This window comes from Paroedura picta, chromosome 3, assembly GCF_049243985.1.
Source record: "Paroedura picta isolate Pp20150507F chromosome 3, Ppicta_v3.0, whole genome shotgun sequence".
NCBI classification, from domain to species: domain Eukaryota; kingdom Metazoa; phylum Chordata; class Lepidosauria; order Squamata; family Gekkonidae; genus Paroedura; species Paroedura picta.
The window spans coordinates 76,344,828-76,362,393 of record NC_135371.1 but is presented as its reverse complement, the minus strand read 5'-3'; the positions used below and the strand labels follow the sequence as shown (position 1 = coordinate 76,362,393).

The window sequence follows — 17,566 nt, the reverse complement described above, 5'->3', positions numbered from 1 at the left end:
GTGTTTGATGGCTTCAGGCGGCCCTCATTAACCGAAGTGGACAAGTTACTAGGCTCAGTGTGGGCGACCACTTGCCCCTTGGATCCCTGCCCATCTTGGTTGCTTTAATCAGGCGTCCAACGGGTAGGAGGCCCCTTGAGGTAGATTATCAACCTCTCCCTGACATCAGGAGAGTTCTTTGAGGGGCTTAAGGAGGCAGTGGTTCGCCCTTTACTGAAGAAACCATCACTGGACACGTGGAAACCTGGTCTCGCATCTTGCATTTCTGGGAAAGGTGGTAGCGCAGGCCGCGGCGGACCAGCTCCTGGGTTTCTTGGAGGAAACATTGGCCCTTGATCCATACCACGGGGTGGAGACCATGATGGTCGCCTTGACAGATGATATCCGGTGCCAACTGGACCGGGGCGGATCCGCCATTCTTGTGTTATTAGACCTATCGGCTGCATTTGATGTAGTCGACCATGAGGTATTGGTTCACCATCTTGCCGGAACCGGGATTAGGGGGACTACACTGAAATGTCTGGTTTCCTTTCTTCGGAACCGGACACAGAAGGTTGCAATGGGGGATGTGTTGTCGGCCCCCTGTGGGCTCCCTTGTGGAGTTCCACAGGGAGCGATACTCTCCCCTACACTTTTTATCATCTGTATGCGCCCTGTAGCCCAGTTGGCCCGGGGCTATGGGCTAGGATGCCATCAGTATGCAGATGACACCCAGCTCTACTTCCTAATGGATGGCCAGCAGGACCCCCTCCCCCAAGATACATTTGCCAATTGTTTGGAAGCAGTGGTTGGATGGCTCAGACAAAGTCGCCTTAAACTCAACTCCTCCAAGACGGAGGTCGTGTGGCTAGGAAGAAGAGATCAGGATCAGGAAATGCGTCTCCCATGCCTGGATGGTGTGCAATTAACAACTGCACAGTTGCCAGGAATTTGGAGGTGACATTCGATGCGTCCCTTTCTGCGGAGGCTCAGGTCACGAAAGTAGCCTGGACAGCTTTTTTCTACCTTCGCCAGGCCCGGCTACTAGCGCCCTACCTGTCCTCGGACAGTGATCCATGCAACGTTCACTTCCAGACTAGACTTCTGTAATTGGGGTTGGTGTTGTCCGCACTGACAATGGATCCATTTGAACCCGTTAGATCGGTTCCCTTACAATGGTTGAGCATGAAGACCATTTTTCTAGTGGATATTACTTCCGCTAGGCGGGTCTACGAATTAGGGGCTCTGTCCCTAATTTTCAACAATCCAGGGTGGTGATCAGAGTGAATCCCTTGTTCAGACCCAAGATAGATTCCCGGTTTCATCTATCCCAGGAGATTAGCCTGCCCACCTTTTTTCCTAACATGGAAAACATGGCAGCCGTGCTGGACGCCGGAGCTTAGAGCTCCGTCCGGCCAGGTGAAAATGAGTGTCCCTGGGCTCCAGGGTGCACCTCCCAGACAGTTATTTGGGGGCCAGGGATTAGTGGACTGGTGGGCACCTGTGGCAGAATGGGAGGAAGAGCAGAGCAGCGCAGCGCAGTACAAGAGAGAGGCCTGGGGCGTCGATTGCAGCAGCGGGCTCACGTTGGAGGCCTCCCCAGCGAGAACTTCCATAGCTGGGGTAAGGGGACCAGGGCAAGCTGCAGGACGCTCTTGGAGAAGGCCGTACAGAGGGCCCGTGGGATGGGGACCCTGCAGAAGGCCGTTACCAACTCCTGGGGTGTTAGCGCTCCCACCCGAGGCTTGGCGCTCCCCAGGGTGTCTCCCCCACGACTGGATGGTACCGGGGAGAGACAGAAGATCAGGCCTTACCAGCTGGGAGTCGGTGGTGTGGCGAAGAGGCTATCCCCCGCGGGCTCCGTGGACCAGGTTGGTTCTGGCTGCCGCAGCGGCACAGCAGCAAAATGTGGCGGCAGGGAGCTGCAGCCGAGACTCAGAGCTGACGTGGGAGTGTGGAGCGGCACCTTGGACTCGTGAGGCATTGTCGTTGAGCGGTTCCATCTGGCCGGCAGAGATAGACCCTTGTCTGGCTCCCTACTCACGACGCGCCTGTGAGGCCCTTGGGGCGACTCCCTCCCAGTTGAAGAGCAGCCTGGTGGAGACGGAAGCTTGCTGTGCTTCCCCTTTAAGATCAGCGTGGAGTCTGGAGAGGTTGGAGAGCGGAGTCCTGAGACTGCCACCCAGTGGTGACCAGAAGAACTGCCAGAGTTTAATCTCTGGCTTGGATGTTAGCCTGGGCTTTATCTAGTGGCAGCTGTCTGATTATCAGCTGGACTCTTTCATTTTTCTTCTTTTTCTGAGGCTGGTGCTGAACGGGTGTATTGGGAGTGTTCCATCACCAAGAGAGGAAGGGTGTTTTATGGCTAGGTCCAGCTGAAGTGGGGGAGTCGACCCAGAGGTGGTAGAGAGAAACCCTGGAAGCAGGCGGGATCTCACCCCTGTGGCCTGACCCACCTCACCAGCTGCTAGGATAGGTTGGGTGGGGGGAGGAGTGGGGTAGGGAGATGACAAGGATAGCGGGGTAGGGAGGTTTAGGGAGGTTAGCGCAGGTGGGGGGGAGAGGATCTAGCTTAGGAGGGGTTAGGAACTGGCATCCTCTCTTGGGTGGCAGGTGGGGATATGGAGAGGGGGGATCAACCCGATGGGGGGGCAAACAAAGGGGCTGGGATTTCAACGATTTTGGGTCAGGGGTGCTATGGCTGGGGGAGGAGGTTTGACAAGAGAAGGGTTGGGAGCACTGGTGTCCCGTGCAGGGTCCGGCCGTGGAAACACGGCCGGCCCCCTGGGTGTGCTCGATTCCCTTCTAACCTTCGTCCCATCCCCAGGGATGTGAGGGTGGAGGCTAAAGGAAAGGGTCCAACATTGGTCTTGTGCAATGCAAGGTTGATTAAAAACAAGGCCGCGACTCTGCAGCATTTTTTTGCAGAGTCGAGGGCTGACCTTGCTTGCGTGATGGAAACCTGGCTGAGAGATGGAGAGGAGGTGGCCTTGAGAGAACTGGCCCCAACAGGTTATCCCGTCCTCTACCAAACCCAGACCCACAAAAGGGGAGGGGGTGGCGGCAATTCTGGTCCGGGAGGCTTTCTCCTACAGGGCTCTCCCGGTGCCGGAAATTAGTGGAGTGGAGTGTGTCAGTATTGAGTGGGACTCAGTCGAGAGCTTGGCTGTCTGGTTGGTATATTGTCCGCCCAACGCGCCACCAGACGTCCTACCCCGCCTCCTGGAGGCGGCGGCTGCCTGGGTGTTGCAGTTTCCCAGACTTTTAATCCTGGGTGACTTCAGTGTCCACGCAGACTCTTCAGATTTAGGTCACTTCTCGGCCTTTTGGCTAAGATCAAGTGTAGTTTAGGTGGAGAACTGGTGTCATCCATGGTGACACTGGGGCTTTCACAATTTGTTGCTGGGCCCACCCATCACGCCGGCCACACACTCAACTTGATTTTCAGCACTGGGGTAGAGGTGGATCTGGATACAGCTTTGGCTGTGCCGTGGTCAGACCACTATGCCCTGCGGGCCCGGCTCAGGGTACCAACAATTGGGCGTTGGGCATATTTTTGCCCACCCGCAGAGACTCATGGATCCAATTGGTTTCCAGAATGCTCTGTGGGACCCGATGCCTCCTGGCAACTCATTAGCAACCCTAGTGGAGGCCTGGCAGTCCCGTCTAACGGCCGCCATAGATGAGATTGCCCCTAAACATCTTCTCTGCCCTCGACTCAAACGGGTCCCCTGGCATATGGGGGCGCTCCGGGAGAAGAAGAGGGAATTGAGACGATTAGAGCGAGTGTGGCGGAAGACCCGCGACGAGGCTACAAGAACATCTCATTGCACGCTTATGAGGGTGTATGAGATGGCGGTGAAAGTGGCGAAACGAGAGTTTTTTGCCACGGAAATCGCGTCCGCAAGCTCTCGCCCGGCCCAAGTATTTAGGGTAGTTAGATCTCTTACCGCCCTTGAGGGGCGCCAAAATACTAGCCAATTGAATCTCGGTTGTGAGGCCTAGCGAGCTATTTTGCGGATAAGGTCTTTTCTGTCTGCCGTACTCTTCCGGCCACAATTAATACAGTAAAGGAACTGGAGGCCTGTTGGCCGCCTTTGGCAGTGAGGTTTGATGGCTTCAGGCGGCTCTCTTCCTCCGAAGTGGACAAGTTGCTGGGTCGGTCAGTGCGACCACTTGCCCCCTGGACCCCTGTCCCTCTTGGCTCCTCAAAGGAGGTGGCCAGGGGATAGGAGGCCAACTCAGGGACATTATCAACTGCTCCCTGAGTTCCGGGGAGTTCCCTGAGAGGCTGAAGGAGGCAGTGGTTCGTCCTTTCCTGAAAAAAATAATGCGGGACCCTGCCAACTACCGCCCAGTATCTCACCTAGCGTTCCTGGGTAAGGTGGTAGAAAGGACTGCAGCAGACCAGCTCCTGACCTTCTTGGAAGAAACTTCGGCACTCGATCCATATCAGTCTGGCTTCCATCCTGGCCACGGAGTGGAGATGGTACTGGTCGCCCTGCTGGATGACCTCCGACACCAGCTGGATAGAGGTGGGTCGGCCATGCTGGTTCTTTTGGACCTGTCAGCGGCCTTTGACATCGTGGACCATAACATCTTGGCCCACTGCCTTGCCAGCACGGGGATAAGGAGCACAGCCTTGCGCTGGATACGCTCCTTCCTCCAAGACCGGACCCAGAGGGTTGCGGTGGGGGAAGAGTTCTCGCATCCTTATAGACTCCCTTGCGGGGTCCCCCAGGGCGCGGTTCTCTCCCTCACCTTGTTCAACATGCACCCTCTGGCCCAGCTGGTGCGGAGCTTCGGGCTGGGTTGCCAACTGGGTTGCTGGGTTGCCAACTCCCCCCGCCCCCCCCGGAACCATTTGCCAGATGTTTGGAAGCAGTGACAGAATGGTTCGAGCAGAGTCATCTGAAACTCAACCCCTCCAAGACAGAGGTCCTGTGGCTGGGAAGAAGGAGGCAGAAACAGGAAGAGCGTTTTCCCACCTTGGCGGGAGCGCAACTTACCATCGCACCGCAAGCCATGAATTTGGGGGTGAACATCGACGCCTCCCTAACTATGGAGGCATAGGTCAAGAGAGTAGCAGGCCAGGCATTCTTCCACCTTCGCTAGGCCCGGCTACTAGCGCCCTACCTGTCCCCTGATCACCTGGCCACAGTGATCCATGCGACAGTCGCCTCCAGATTAGATTTCTGTAACTTGCTCTACGTGGGCCTGCCCTTGATCCGGAAACTTCAACTAGTGCAAAATGCAGCTGCTAGGGTCCTCACTGGCACACCTTGGAGGGTCCACATCCAGCCGGTGCTGAGGTTTTGGTTCCGGTTCAAGGTTTTGGTTCTAACCTTTAAGGCTTTACGCGGGTTGGGACCCGCATACCTGAGGTACCGTCTGTCACCCTATGTCACCCTATGTACCCCGCAGTAAGTCAGCGTTCCTCAGGGCCTGTAAAATGGAGCTCTTCCGCCAGGTCTATGGTTGAGGTTGGGATTGGCGAGGACGAACATTGCCCCCCTGGGGGGTTTGAAGTAGTCATCATCCCCCTCCATCCCCCAATGCCCTTGTTTGGGTAGGGGAGAGTGGTATTTTCTGCTGTGTTGGGTATTTTTATAGTCTTTTAGCGGGGGTTTTAATGGGGGATTTTAAGACTATTGTTACCCGCCACGAGCCTGTAGGGAGTGGTGGGAAATAAATTGAATAATAACAACAACAACAACGCCGCCGCCACAGAACAGGAGCGGGGATGGCATAAACTGGATGTAAGAAGATGTGCCCTTAAGATGTACATCAAGAGGACAGCTGACATCAGGAAGTCAGATTCCTTGTACATCTTCATATCTGGGTCAAATGTGGGAGGGCCCTTGACTAAAGCAGCCATTCATTGATGGACATGAGTCCAAGCGCTAGTGGATTGGGGGGAATAAGGGGAGAAGGGATGGGAGTGAGAAAGGAGGAGAAGGGTGAAGGGATGAATAGAAGGGAGAAAGGCAGGCAGGTCAAAAGAGGAAGTGAGAGGGAGAGTGAGACAGGCAGGAAGTAGATAGAGAAACAGGAAGAAAGGAATGCATGAAGTAAGGAAGGAAGAAGGAAGGAGGGAGGGAGGTGGATTGGGAGGGGAGGGGGGGAAAGGAGGGTGGGTTGTTAAGGTTCCGGGGAGGAAGTGGCGAGGGAGGTGCGGGGGAGAGGTTGGGTTAGAGAGGGGCGTGTGCATGGGGCGGGGAAGCGGGGAGAAAGGAGAGAAGGGAGAAATGGAGGAAGTCAGGCAGATCGTAAGAGAGGAAGTAAGAAGAAATGAGAGGGAGAGAGAGACAGAGGAAGAAAGGAATGCATTGGCCACTTGGCCCCCAAGTGGCACTCGGAGGGGCCAATCAGGAGCCGAGTTTTTATCACGGACAGGCCCCGCCCCTTTCTCCTCCCACCTACCCCTTAGGGCAGTGGTCCCCAACCTTTTTTATCTCTGAGGATCAGTCAATGCTTGACAATTTTACTGAGGCCCGGGGGGGGGGTAGTCTTTTGCTGAGGGACGTCACCACCGCCACCTGAGCCCCTGCTCCACTTGCCTTCCCGCCAGCACCCCTGACTTCCCACTGCTGACTGAGGTGCACTGCCAGCAGAAGCTGCACAGTGCCACACTGAGGGGGGCCGTGGCACCCAGCGCCCAGCCATGGCGGCCGCTGGAGAGCACCAAAGGTGAGCCAGCAGCAAAGTGGCAGGGCAGCCCCCGAGGCAGCTGCCAGGGAGGAGGACGAGGAGGAGCCGCAGCCCGGTACCGACTGATCCACGTACTGCTACCGGTCCCCAGACTGGGGGTTGGGGACCACTGCCTTAGGGCTTTATTATTACCGCTCCGCAGGAGCGGTTACAGATATGAGGGCAAAGCTGCTGAGGGATCAGATGCCTTGCATCAGTACCCCTGTAATTTTTCCACCAACACAATAAACAAAGTGTTGGTCCAGGGTACAGGAGACACGTGTAAAAATAATTAGTTTGACACCTTTTTTAGCACAGGGACCCAGTTCAGGTTTGGACCCAGTTCAACTAAAATTGTCAGAACCAGGGACATGCTATTTATCCTGGGAAATTTGTGAGATTGTTACCTGGATTCACGGGGCAAAAATTGTTGACATTGGAGTTGAGTGGAAGGAGTTTTAGCACAAACAAATTATCTTATGTCAAGTACATTCAGAAATACCTCAAAGGTACAAGCACCCAAGATGCAAATACAGTTCCTAACTGGAGTTTTTTTTTCCCAGGGGGCTGCTGGCCTTCGTAAAACCATCTTCCTTAAGTCCTTATTTTAGTTGAAATCAAGATATCCGTCATGGCCACAATTCTGTCTAGGAGGGTCTCAGAACTGGGGATCATATCACCTTCAACACCTTCAACATCATATCACCTTCAACAAGGTTATGGTAGTAGTTAGCACTGATATTTGTGTTACTCCAAAGGTTAAGACTGTTTTGCAATTTAACTAACAGTTAGAACTTTTAGGATACTAAAAGAACTTGCAAATACTCAAGGATCTGTCCTGGGCCCTGTGTTGTTCAACATATTCATAAATTATTTGGATGAAGGAATAGAGGGGGTGCTTATTAAATTTGTGGTGCCTAAAACTGAAGAAAGATGTAAAGAAACTGAAGCATGTCCAGAGGAGAGCAACAAGGAAGGTGAGGGGTTTGGAGATCAAGTTGTATGAGGAAAGGTTGAGGGAGCTTGGTCTGTTTAGCCTGGAGAGAAGGTGACTATGAGGTGATATGATAACCATCTTCAAATAATTGAGGGGCTGTCATATAGAATAGGGATCCCCAACCTGTGGGTGCGGACCACATGTGGTCCTTCGACTAATTGGAGGTGGGCCCCCGGCCCTTTACTTCATCCCCCCTGGCCCTTTACAACACACTTTGGGTGTCTGTCTCCCATCACTCCCAGATGGGACTATCTCGTTGCAGAGAAACAAGCTCAGGGTTCCCATTGATTTGTCATTGTCATGAGTTAAAATTTCCATGAAAATAAAATGTTCCTTATGTTCATTGTTGTGGCGTGTCTGTATCTTATTTTGAAGGGATGTTTAAACATTACCATAGTGATCAGAGAGTGTTAGGGCAGTGGTTGAGAGTAGAGGAGTAAACTACCCCCCCCCACACCGGGCCTCAGTAAATGGCGTTGAGTGGTCCCCAGCGTTGAGTGGTCCCCGGTGATAAAAACGTTGGGGACCACTGATATAGAAGATGAAGCAGTTTCCTATTGCCCCAGAGGGTCAGACCAGAACCAGTGGGTTGAAATTTTCAAAAGAATTTTCAACTAAACATCATAGAATCATAGAGTTGGAAGGGGTCATACAAGCCATCTAGTCCAACCCCCTGCTCTACGCAGGATCAGCCCAAAGCATCCTAAAGCATCCAAGAAAAGTGTGTATCCAACCTTTGCTTGAAGACTGCCAGTGAGGGGGAGCTCACCACCTCCTTAGGCAGCCTATTCCACTGCTGAACTACTCTGACTGTGAAATTTTTTTTCCGGATATCAAGCCTATATCATTGTACTTGTAGTTTAAACCTATTACTGCGTGTCCTCTCCTCTGCAGCCAACGGAAACAGCATCCTGCCCTCCTCCAAGTGACAACCTTTCAAATACTTAAAGAGGGCTATCATGTCCCCTCTCAACCTCCTTTTCTCCTGGCTGAACATTCCCAAGTCTCTCAACCTATCTTCATAGGGCTTGGTCCCTTGTCCCCGGATCATCTTCGTTGCTCTCCTCTGTACCCTTTCAATTTTATCTACGTCCTTCTTAAAGTGAGGCCTCCAGAACTGCACACAGTACTCCAGATGTGGTCTGACCAGTGCCGTATACAATGGGACTATGACATCTTGTGATTTTTATGTGATGCCCCTGTTGATACAGCCCAAAATGGCATTTGTCTTTTTTACTGCTGCATCACACTGCCTGCTCATGTTTAGTTTACAATCCACAAGTACCCCAAGGTAGTGGTCCCCAACCTTCTTGTAGTCGGGAACCGCCTCCGAGGGTGGGAGAGAGCCGGCAGCCCGGCCACAGCAGCTGCACGTAAACATGCACACGCAGGTGCTGCGCATGTGCGTTTTCGCCACTAGGTGGCGCTAACATGCATGCGCAGAACAGCCGCACGTGCGCATTTTTGCCAACAGGGGGCGCAAACACGCATGTGCGGCAGCTCTGAGCGTGCGCGTTTGTGTTGCTGGTGTGCCAGCGGCCGCGCCTGCCTCTTCTCCCCCCTCTCACTGTGGGGGGGGAGGGCAGCCGTGGCCGCTGGCGGCCCGGTACCATGGCTTTAGCGGCAAGCCACCGGGCCGCGGACCGGGGGTTGAAGACCCCTGCCCCAAGGTCTCGTTCACACACAGTGTTACCTAGAAGCGTATCCCCCATCCAGTAGGTATGCTTTTCATTTTTCTAGAAGTTCATCCAGAAGTTCCTGACAGTTAGAGCAGTTCTTCAGAGGAATCGGCTTCCTCAGGTGGTGGTGAGTTATCCTTCTTTGGATAGATAGTCATTTGACAGAAATGCTGATTGTATGAACTTAGGCAGATTGTGAGTGGGTGGGCAGGAAGGGATTTGTCAGTGTTTGTCTCTTGTGGCATGAAATTGGGGTCACTGTGGGTAGTTGTGAGTTCCTGCATTGTGCAGCGGGGTGGACTTTATGACCTTGGAGGTACGTTCCATCTCTATGTTTTTATGATTCTGTGTTTCTATAACTTTGGAGGGGGGTATCTTAATTCTCTCTTGGCAGAGAGAGGGAATTGATTATGTTGGTTGTTCAGAGGGTTTTCCATATATTTGAACAATGACCAAACATCTAAACTGTGAAATTTTGGGTTGGGTGCTTTGGTGCCCAAAGTGGCCGGTCACTCCTGATGCAGCCAGCGCCACGCCGCGGGGGGGAGGCGCAGGCATCAGCACACTGCCGGGCACACACACACAGGCACAGTGCTCCGCACCAGCGTGTGTGCGCCCTCCGACACCCGCGCCTCGCCTTCCCCCCCGTGGCACGGCACGGCGCTGGCTGCACCGGGAGCGACTGGCCGCTTCAGGCGCCAGAGCACCCAACCCTAGTCACATTCTTTATTTTTACCCCAGGGTACATTTTACTACAGTGGTAAAATCTCCATGGTCACAGTGGCTATCTGTATCAGACTTTGAATCAAGAAAGTATATGGTACTTGTCTTTGAGATAACCTGTAATGGTTGTAGTGCATCTGAGGCAGCAATTACTTCAGTTGCATTCAGAACCAGGAAACCAACCAAGAACATGAGTACAGCAGCAACCTGGTTTTCCTTTTCTTCTTTGGTTAGGTATTTCAACTCTGTTGAGACTGCTTTAAGAGACGAGTTCCCCCAACAGTAGTTGGGATGAACACAATGCTGAGGTTGTTTCTGTGCTCACCCTGTTCTAGCTTGGTTATATACGTAACCAGTTTTGGAGGACTTCCCCCACGGAAGGAGAATGAAACACTGGACTTGCCTGGAGGTTTCTTCTCTTCAGTGGGGTGAAGACCTCCAATTATCCCAACTCATTGTTCTTCAATGTATTCTGGCAGGTTTTGTTCATCGGTTGATATTTATGTGGTGGACATTGAAAACATGGTTACTATTATGCTGACTGTTACTAAGGTGATTAAAGTTATACCATGTTTATTGTACTGGGGAGCTTAGCTGTTCTATGCCTGGAAATGACACACTCTCAACTTGGATAGGATAATTTGCGTAGCTCTGTCTTGAGCTAGTAGTGGCGGGCCCTAACCAGTTTTGGAGAAGTAGCCTTCAAGTAAGTCCAGTGTTTTGTTTTTTTTGTTGTTGCTATCAGTGTGCGGTTACAAATCATAAGGGCTTATTTATGGGATTTGTATGTATATAGATCTGTGAGGATATGGCTGTTAGCATACTTTTGTCCCTGTCTTGTTTTTTTGAGATAGTAGCAAACAAAGACTTTTACATTTCTGTTCACTTCCAGCTGATACTTTCTCTGCCACAATGGCCATGAAAGGCCAACTGCTCTTAGAGCAATAAGAAATAATGGCAGAGAAGTCATTCTGTTCTCCTGAATCATTTGAGGATTCCCCTTCAGTTGCTTCCCTTCAGGAGAAGTAAATGTTTTGTAAATGTAATTTTTATTAGTAGTTCGGCTTGGGAGTAGAGTGCTTTATATAATAATTGTAATATTTGTTCAAAGGGTTTCCACACACAGAAAAAGGAAGATATCCACCTTGATTATGGACAAAGGAGAAAGGACTGGCATGACAGAGATGCTATAAGGAGAGATTTGGAACGTACAGGTATGTATAATTACATAAGACATACTCATGCAAACAGTCATTTTTAACAACAACAAGCCTTTAATAGCATATAAAAGTACAATATAAGGAGGGAAAGTGCAAAAGGATCCACTGCTATACAGAAAAAACAAAGGCAAATATCATGCCTTAGAGTAAGACAATACATTCATGATTTCTCATGATATAATAACTTTGGTTCAATTATATCAGGGTTCTGGGATGTCAAAAGAAACTGAATCTTATGTTCATCTGAATGTGGTTCTCTTTTACACAGCAGTGGGTTAAGAAATTTATCTCAGATTGAGGAATAAAATGGACAGTGGAAGAAAACGTGTGTAATTGATTCTATACAACATTGTCCACAGGGGCACTACCTAGCTGAATGCAGGATCTGTTGAAATCTCCCAAATAGCACAGCAGAAGGTAGAGCATCAGTTCTAGCTAACGTGAATGCTCTACGCTGTTGTGGGATGATTAGATGATAGAAATATGCAGCTAGGAGCTGAGAGCTTGGTGAGATCCCCAAGCTCAATGGAGAGCAAACATTTCTAGCTTTACTGCTAAGTTCTTGTAGTTCTATGTCTAAATGTCTGCGTTTAATTGAACCAAGTGCCGTCTTTTCAGATACCAGATACAAGGAGTCTAAAGCGATTCCTATAGATTTAATTTTTCCCTCAATGTGTCTTAACCAAGTAGATGACTCATGTTCAGATAGTGTAAGGGAAATTAGACTGCCGGGGTCAGAATGTGAAGCCTGAATTTGATTGTTAACAACCATGCTCTGGTTTCCGATAGTCTTTGGCTGGTTTCTAGATATAGGACTGCGTAAGAGACACAGTTCGGGGTCCCAAGGATTTTACAAAGGAAGACAGATTGGAGACTTTTGATTGCTTGGTTAAAAGCATTGATCCAAATAGAGATGCCATAGAGCAGGGGTAGTTAACCTGTGGTCCTCCAGATGTCCATGGACTATATTTCCCATGAGCCGCTGTCAGCGTTTGCTGGCAGGGGTTCATGGGAATTGTAGTCCATGGACATCTGGAGGACCACAGATTGACTACCCCTGCCGTAGAGCACTTGCGCACTTAGTTTCCCATTGAATACTTTGAGGGCTGCTGGCACGTACTGGTTACCTCTGGTGTAGAAGAAACGTGTAATTGCCAGGTAACTGGTTTTTGCAAATGTGATTGCATATTTCCTCTGTGTAGCCCAATTTGCATTATGGTGAAAAAATATTCCCAAGTATTTGAAGCTTTTAAATTGTTCAGTGTTGTTACCTCTTACATTCCATTTAAGAGGCTTCCAAGGATTTCCAAAAACCACAATTTTTGAGTTCTCAAAGTTCAGAGCAAGTTTGTTTACTTCACAGAAGTCCAGGAATTGAACCAGTAAGCTTTTAAAGCCAATTTGTGAATGGGACAGCACTACAGCATCATCTGCGTATAAAAGCAGTCATTGTTTGTTCCCATCTTCAACAATAATGACTGTAGAGATTAATGAATGAAATTAATGAAACCCAGTATAAATTAATATTGGCATAGTTTACAAGGTCATACTGTTGGCAGTAATGTGCCTGATGTGTATTTTGAGCAAGTAACCCAAAACTCATATTACAGTAGATCTTATAGTAGCTTCTATCCTAAGAACTGTGAATGGAGGAAGGTTCAGACAAAGAAGAAGAGTTGGTTTTTATAGGCTGCTTTTCTCTACCAGGAGTCTCAAAGTGGCTTACAATCACCTTCCCTTTTCTCTCCCCACAACAGGACACCGTATGAGGTAGGTGATGCTGAGAGAGCCCTGATATTACTGCTCAGTCAGAACAGCTTTATCAGAGCCCAAAGTCATCCAGATGGCTGCATGTAGGGGAACGAGGAGTCAAACCCAGCTCACCAGATTAGAAGCTGCTGCTCTTAACCACTACACCAAGCTGGCTCTCTGCTTGCCCCTTGCAGCCCCAAACCTTCACAGTGTCCACTCATTTTGCCTGATAGAAAGCAAGCCTGGTCAGGGATGACCTGATTGCATAATCGCAGCTCTTGTGTTTGATCCTTGTCTTGGAAGAGAGACTAAGAGCAAAGGGAAAAATGTTTATTGGGAGAGGGGAAGTAGTAACAGCCACGGTCAGTTCTCTCTAGACTGCCCATTTCAGCAGCTTTTTTCCTAGTGCACATCACAAGAACATAATAAGAATAGCTTTTTTTTCACAGTAGCACCAATTCATAGAATCATAGAGTTGGAAGGGATCTCCAGGGTCATCTAGTCCAACCTCCTGCAGAATGCAGAAAATTCATAATTACCTGCCCACCCACAGTAAGCCCAATTCCATGCAGCCCCCAAAAAGGCCTGGAGGAAATTTACCTCCCACCCCTAGGCATGAAAGAAAGAGCCACAACTAGGGTTGGGTGCTTCAGCTCTGCACCTGTGTGTCGATGCATCAACACCCGCGCCTCCCCCCCACCCTGCGCCGTGGTGTTGGCTGCTTCAGGCACAAGCAGCCGTTTTGGACGCCGAAGTGCCCAACCCTAGCCACAAGAGTCAAGCACGGACACCATCTCTTCTGCTCACCAACTTACAATCTGCCTGAGTTGAGAGAATCAGCATTTCTGTCAGATGTCTATCCAGCCTCTTCTTAAAATCTTCCAAAGAAGAAAAACCCACCACCTCCCAGGGAAGCCTGTTTCACTGAGGAACCGCTCTGTCAGAAATTTCTTTCGGATGTTTAGCTGAAAATTCTTTGGAATTAATTTCATCCAATTGGTTCTGGTCCGAACTACTGGGGCAACAGAAAACATTGCCCTCCTCTGGATGTACTCCAGTTTGCCTGCATCCTTCTTCAGTTGTGATGCCCAAAACTGAACACAGTACTCTAAGTGAGGTTTAACCAGAGCAAAGCGTTACCATTACTTTGCGCAAACTGGATACTATACTTCTTTTGATACAGCCCAAAATCTCATTTGCCTTTTTAGCCACCGTTACATTGCTGACTCATGTTCAGTGTATGGTTTACTAAGACCCCTAGATCCTTTTTGCACATACTACTGCCAAGACAGATGTCCCCATCCTAGAATCATAGCATCATAGAATCATAGAGTTGGAAGGGGCCATACAGGCCATCTAGTCCAACCCCCTGCTCAACGCAGGATCAGCCCTAAGCATCCTAAAGCATCCAAGAAAAGTGTGTATCCAACCTTTGCTTGAAGACTGCCAGTGAGGGGGAGCTCACCACCTCCTTAGGCAGCCTATTCCACTGCTGAACTACTCTGACTGTGAAAATTTTTTTCCTGATATCTAGCCTATATCATTGTACTTGAAGTTTAAACCCATTACTGCGTGTCCTCTCCTCTGCAGCCAACAGAAACAGCATCCTGCCCTCCTGCCTTTTTTACCGCTGCATCACACTGCCTGCTCATGTTTAGTTTACAATCCACAAGTACCCCAAGGTCTCGTTCACACACAGTGTTACCTAGAAGCGTATCCCCCATCCAGTAGGCATGCTTTTCATTTTTCTGACCCAGATGCAGAACTTTACACTTATCTTTATTAAATTGCATCTTGTTCTCATTTGCCCATTTTTCCATTGTGTTCAGATCTCGTTGAACTTTGTCTCTATCTTCCGGAGTATTTGCCAGTCCTCCCAATTTGGTGTCATCTGCAAACTTGATGAGTAGACCCTCCACCCCCTCATCTAGATCATTAATAAATATGTTAAAAAGTACCGGGCCGAGCACCGAGCCCTGAGGTACCCCGCTACTCACCTCTCTCCAGTCTGATGAAACACCATTGACAACAACTCTTTGAGTGTGGTTCTCTAACCAATTCCCTATCCACTTAACTATCTGAAAATCCAGATTGCAGTCCTTCAACTTATCCATCAGAACATCATGGGGAACCTTGTCAAAAGCTTTACTAAAATCCAAGTAAACAACATCAACCGAATTTCCCCGATCCAGCAAACCTGTTACTTGGTCAAAAAAGGAAACCAGGTTGGTCTGGCAGGACCTGTTGGAGACAAATCCATGCTGACTTCCTTGGATCACCAAATTGTTCTCCAGATGTTTGCTGATCGCTCCCTTTAATATCTGCTCCATTATCTTCCCCACAACAGAGGTCAGACTCACTGGTCTGTAGTTTCCCGGGTCATCCTTCCTCCCTTTTTTGAAGATTGGAATAACGTTTGCTCTCTTCCAGTCCTCCGGGACATCTCCAGTCCTTAAAGAGGTTCCGAAGATGATGGACAAGGGCTGTGCAAGTTCTCTGGAAAGTTCTTTGAGTACTCTCGGGTGCATTTTATCCGGACCAGGGGATTTGAACTCATCCAGTGCAGCTAAGTGCCTCTCGACAACCTCTCTATCCATGTTAACCTGCCACCTAGACAGTATCCTTTGGCTACGGCCATCTCTAGATGTGCCTAAACACTTTGACCTGTGGGAAAAAACAGATGTAAAATAGGCACTAAGCCTTTCTGCTTTCTCTGCATCTTCCGTTAGAGTTTGTCCATCCGCACCCAACAGTGGGCCTATTGCCTCCTTTACTTTACGTTTGCTCCTCACATAACTGAAAAATCTTTTCTTGTTACAACGGGCTTCCCTGGCCAATCTTAGCTCACTCTCAGCTTTAACCTTTCTGATGATTGATCTACAGTGCCCAGTAACCTGTAGGTACTCTTCTTTAGAGCTCTGTCCTTCCCTTCATTTCCTGAACAATCATCCTGTAATGATGCATTTGATTTTTCTTACCTAAATGCAGATCTTTACATTTATCACTATTGACATTCATTTTAGCCTAGTTTCCTAACCTGTCAAGATCATCCTGTATCCTGATTCTGTCTTCTGCTGTGTTTGCTACCCCTCCCAGTTTAATATCATCTGCAAATTTGATAAGCCTTCATCCAAATCATTTATAAATATGTTGAACAACACAGGGCCCAGGACAGATCCCTGAGGCACTCCACTTGTCACCCTCTCCAAGAGGATGACGAACCATTAACAAGCCTCCATTGGGTGCGATCTGTCAACTCGTTCTCAAGCTACCTAACAATAATAGGATTCATACCGCATTTTACCAACTTGTCAACAAGAATATCATGTGGAACCTTATCAAAAGCTTTACTGACATTGAGTCAAACTATATCCACAGCATCCTCTGATCCAGCAAGATAGTAAATTTGACAACACATGTTTGTATAATGCCTGATAATATCTATATAGATTTTAAATTGTTATTGATTTTAATTGCATTTTATTGCAATATAATATTTTAAACTGATTGTATTTTAAATTGTTATACCTGTAAGAAGGCTTAGTAAAAGTAAAATAAAGTTGATTTTTTAGGTTCTGCTTTATTAGATTTAATGCTTTAGTACTACAGTATTTTAAACAATATTCTTATGTTTGAAAACATCTGTTGATAGTGTTGGTGGATGCTCTTGAAACTATACCACCACCCACCTGTCAGCTGTTTAACAACAGCCATACGTGTCTAGAAAATAATATTGTAACGAATATTGACGTATCCCAGAGAACAGGATTTCTGTCAGTTGAGCAAACCATTTTATCTCTTGTAATTCAGATTTCCCCTCAAATGCTGTTCCTAGAGGATAGGAAACTCCCAGGAACAGCCTGAGGGGAGAGTCATAAGTTGCAGCTGGAGGGGGGAGCATAGGTGATGATCCCCTAGCTTAGCGATCCCCAACCTATGGGCTGCGGACCACATGTGGTCCTTCGACTAATTGGAGGTGGGCCCCGAAGGACGCCTTCTCCCCCCCCCGGCCATTTACTTCATCCCCCCTGGCCCTTTACAACACACTTTGGGTGTCATTGTCTCCCATCACTCCCTATCTCGTTGCAGAGAAACAAGCTCAGGGTTCCCATTGACTTGTCATTGTCATGAGTTAAAATTTCCATGAAAATAAAATATTCCTTATGTTCATTGTTGCGGCATGTCTGTATCTTATTTTGAAGGGATGTTTAAACATTACCATAGCGATCAGAGAGCGTTAGGGCAGTGGTTGAGAGTAGAGGAGTAAACTATCCCCCCCCCCACCGGGCCTCAGTAAAAGGCATTGAGTGGTCCCCGGTGAGTGGTCCCCGGTGATAAAATGGTTGGGGACCACTGCCCTAGCTCACAGATGTCTTCTGCAGCAGTGGTCCCCAACCCGCGGGCCGCGGCTCGGTGCCGGGCCGCGAAGGCCTTCGCGCCGGGCCACAGCTCCTTCTTCCCTCCCCCCCGAAGTGAGAAGCTCGCCAGGCCGCGAGCAAATCGGCCGCCAAAGCGGCCGATTAGCT

The 17,566-nt window shown here is 49.2% G+C and overlaps 1 protein-coding gene across 4 annotated transcripts in view; it reads left to right on the top strand.

Annotated features, from left to right (window-relative positions):
- Nucleotides 1–17,566, top strand: part of GALNT10 (polypeptide N-acetylgalactosaminyltransferase 10) — a 150,179-nt gene that overhangs the window by 51,333 nt on the left and 81,280 nt on the right. For all 4 annotated transcript variants that reach the window (XM_077326478.1, XM_077326476.1, XM_077326475.1 and 1 more), the window contains exon 2: nucleotides 11,180–11,282. Coding sequence is in view for 2 of the 4 variants with exons in the window: in XM_077326476.1 (XP_077182591.1) it covers nucleotides 11,180–11,282 (103 nt within the window). In the remaining 2 variants the exon portion in view is untranslated. The remainder of the gene's footprint in view (nucleotides 1–11,179; nucleotides 11,283–17,566) is intronic.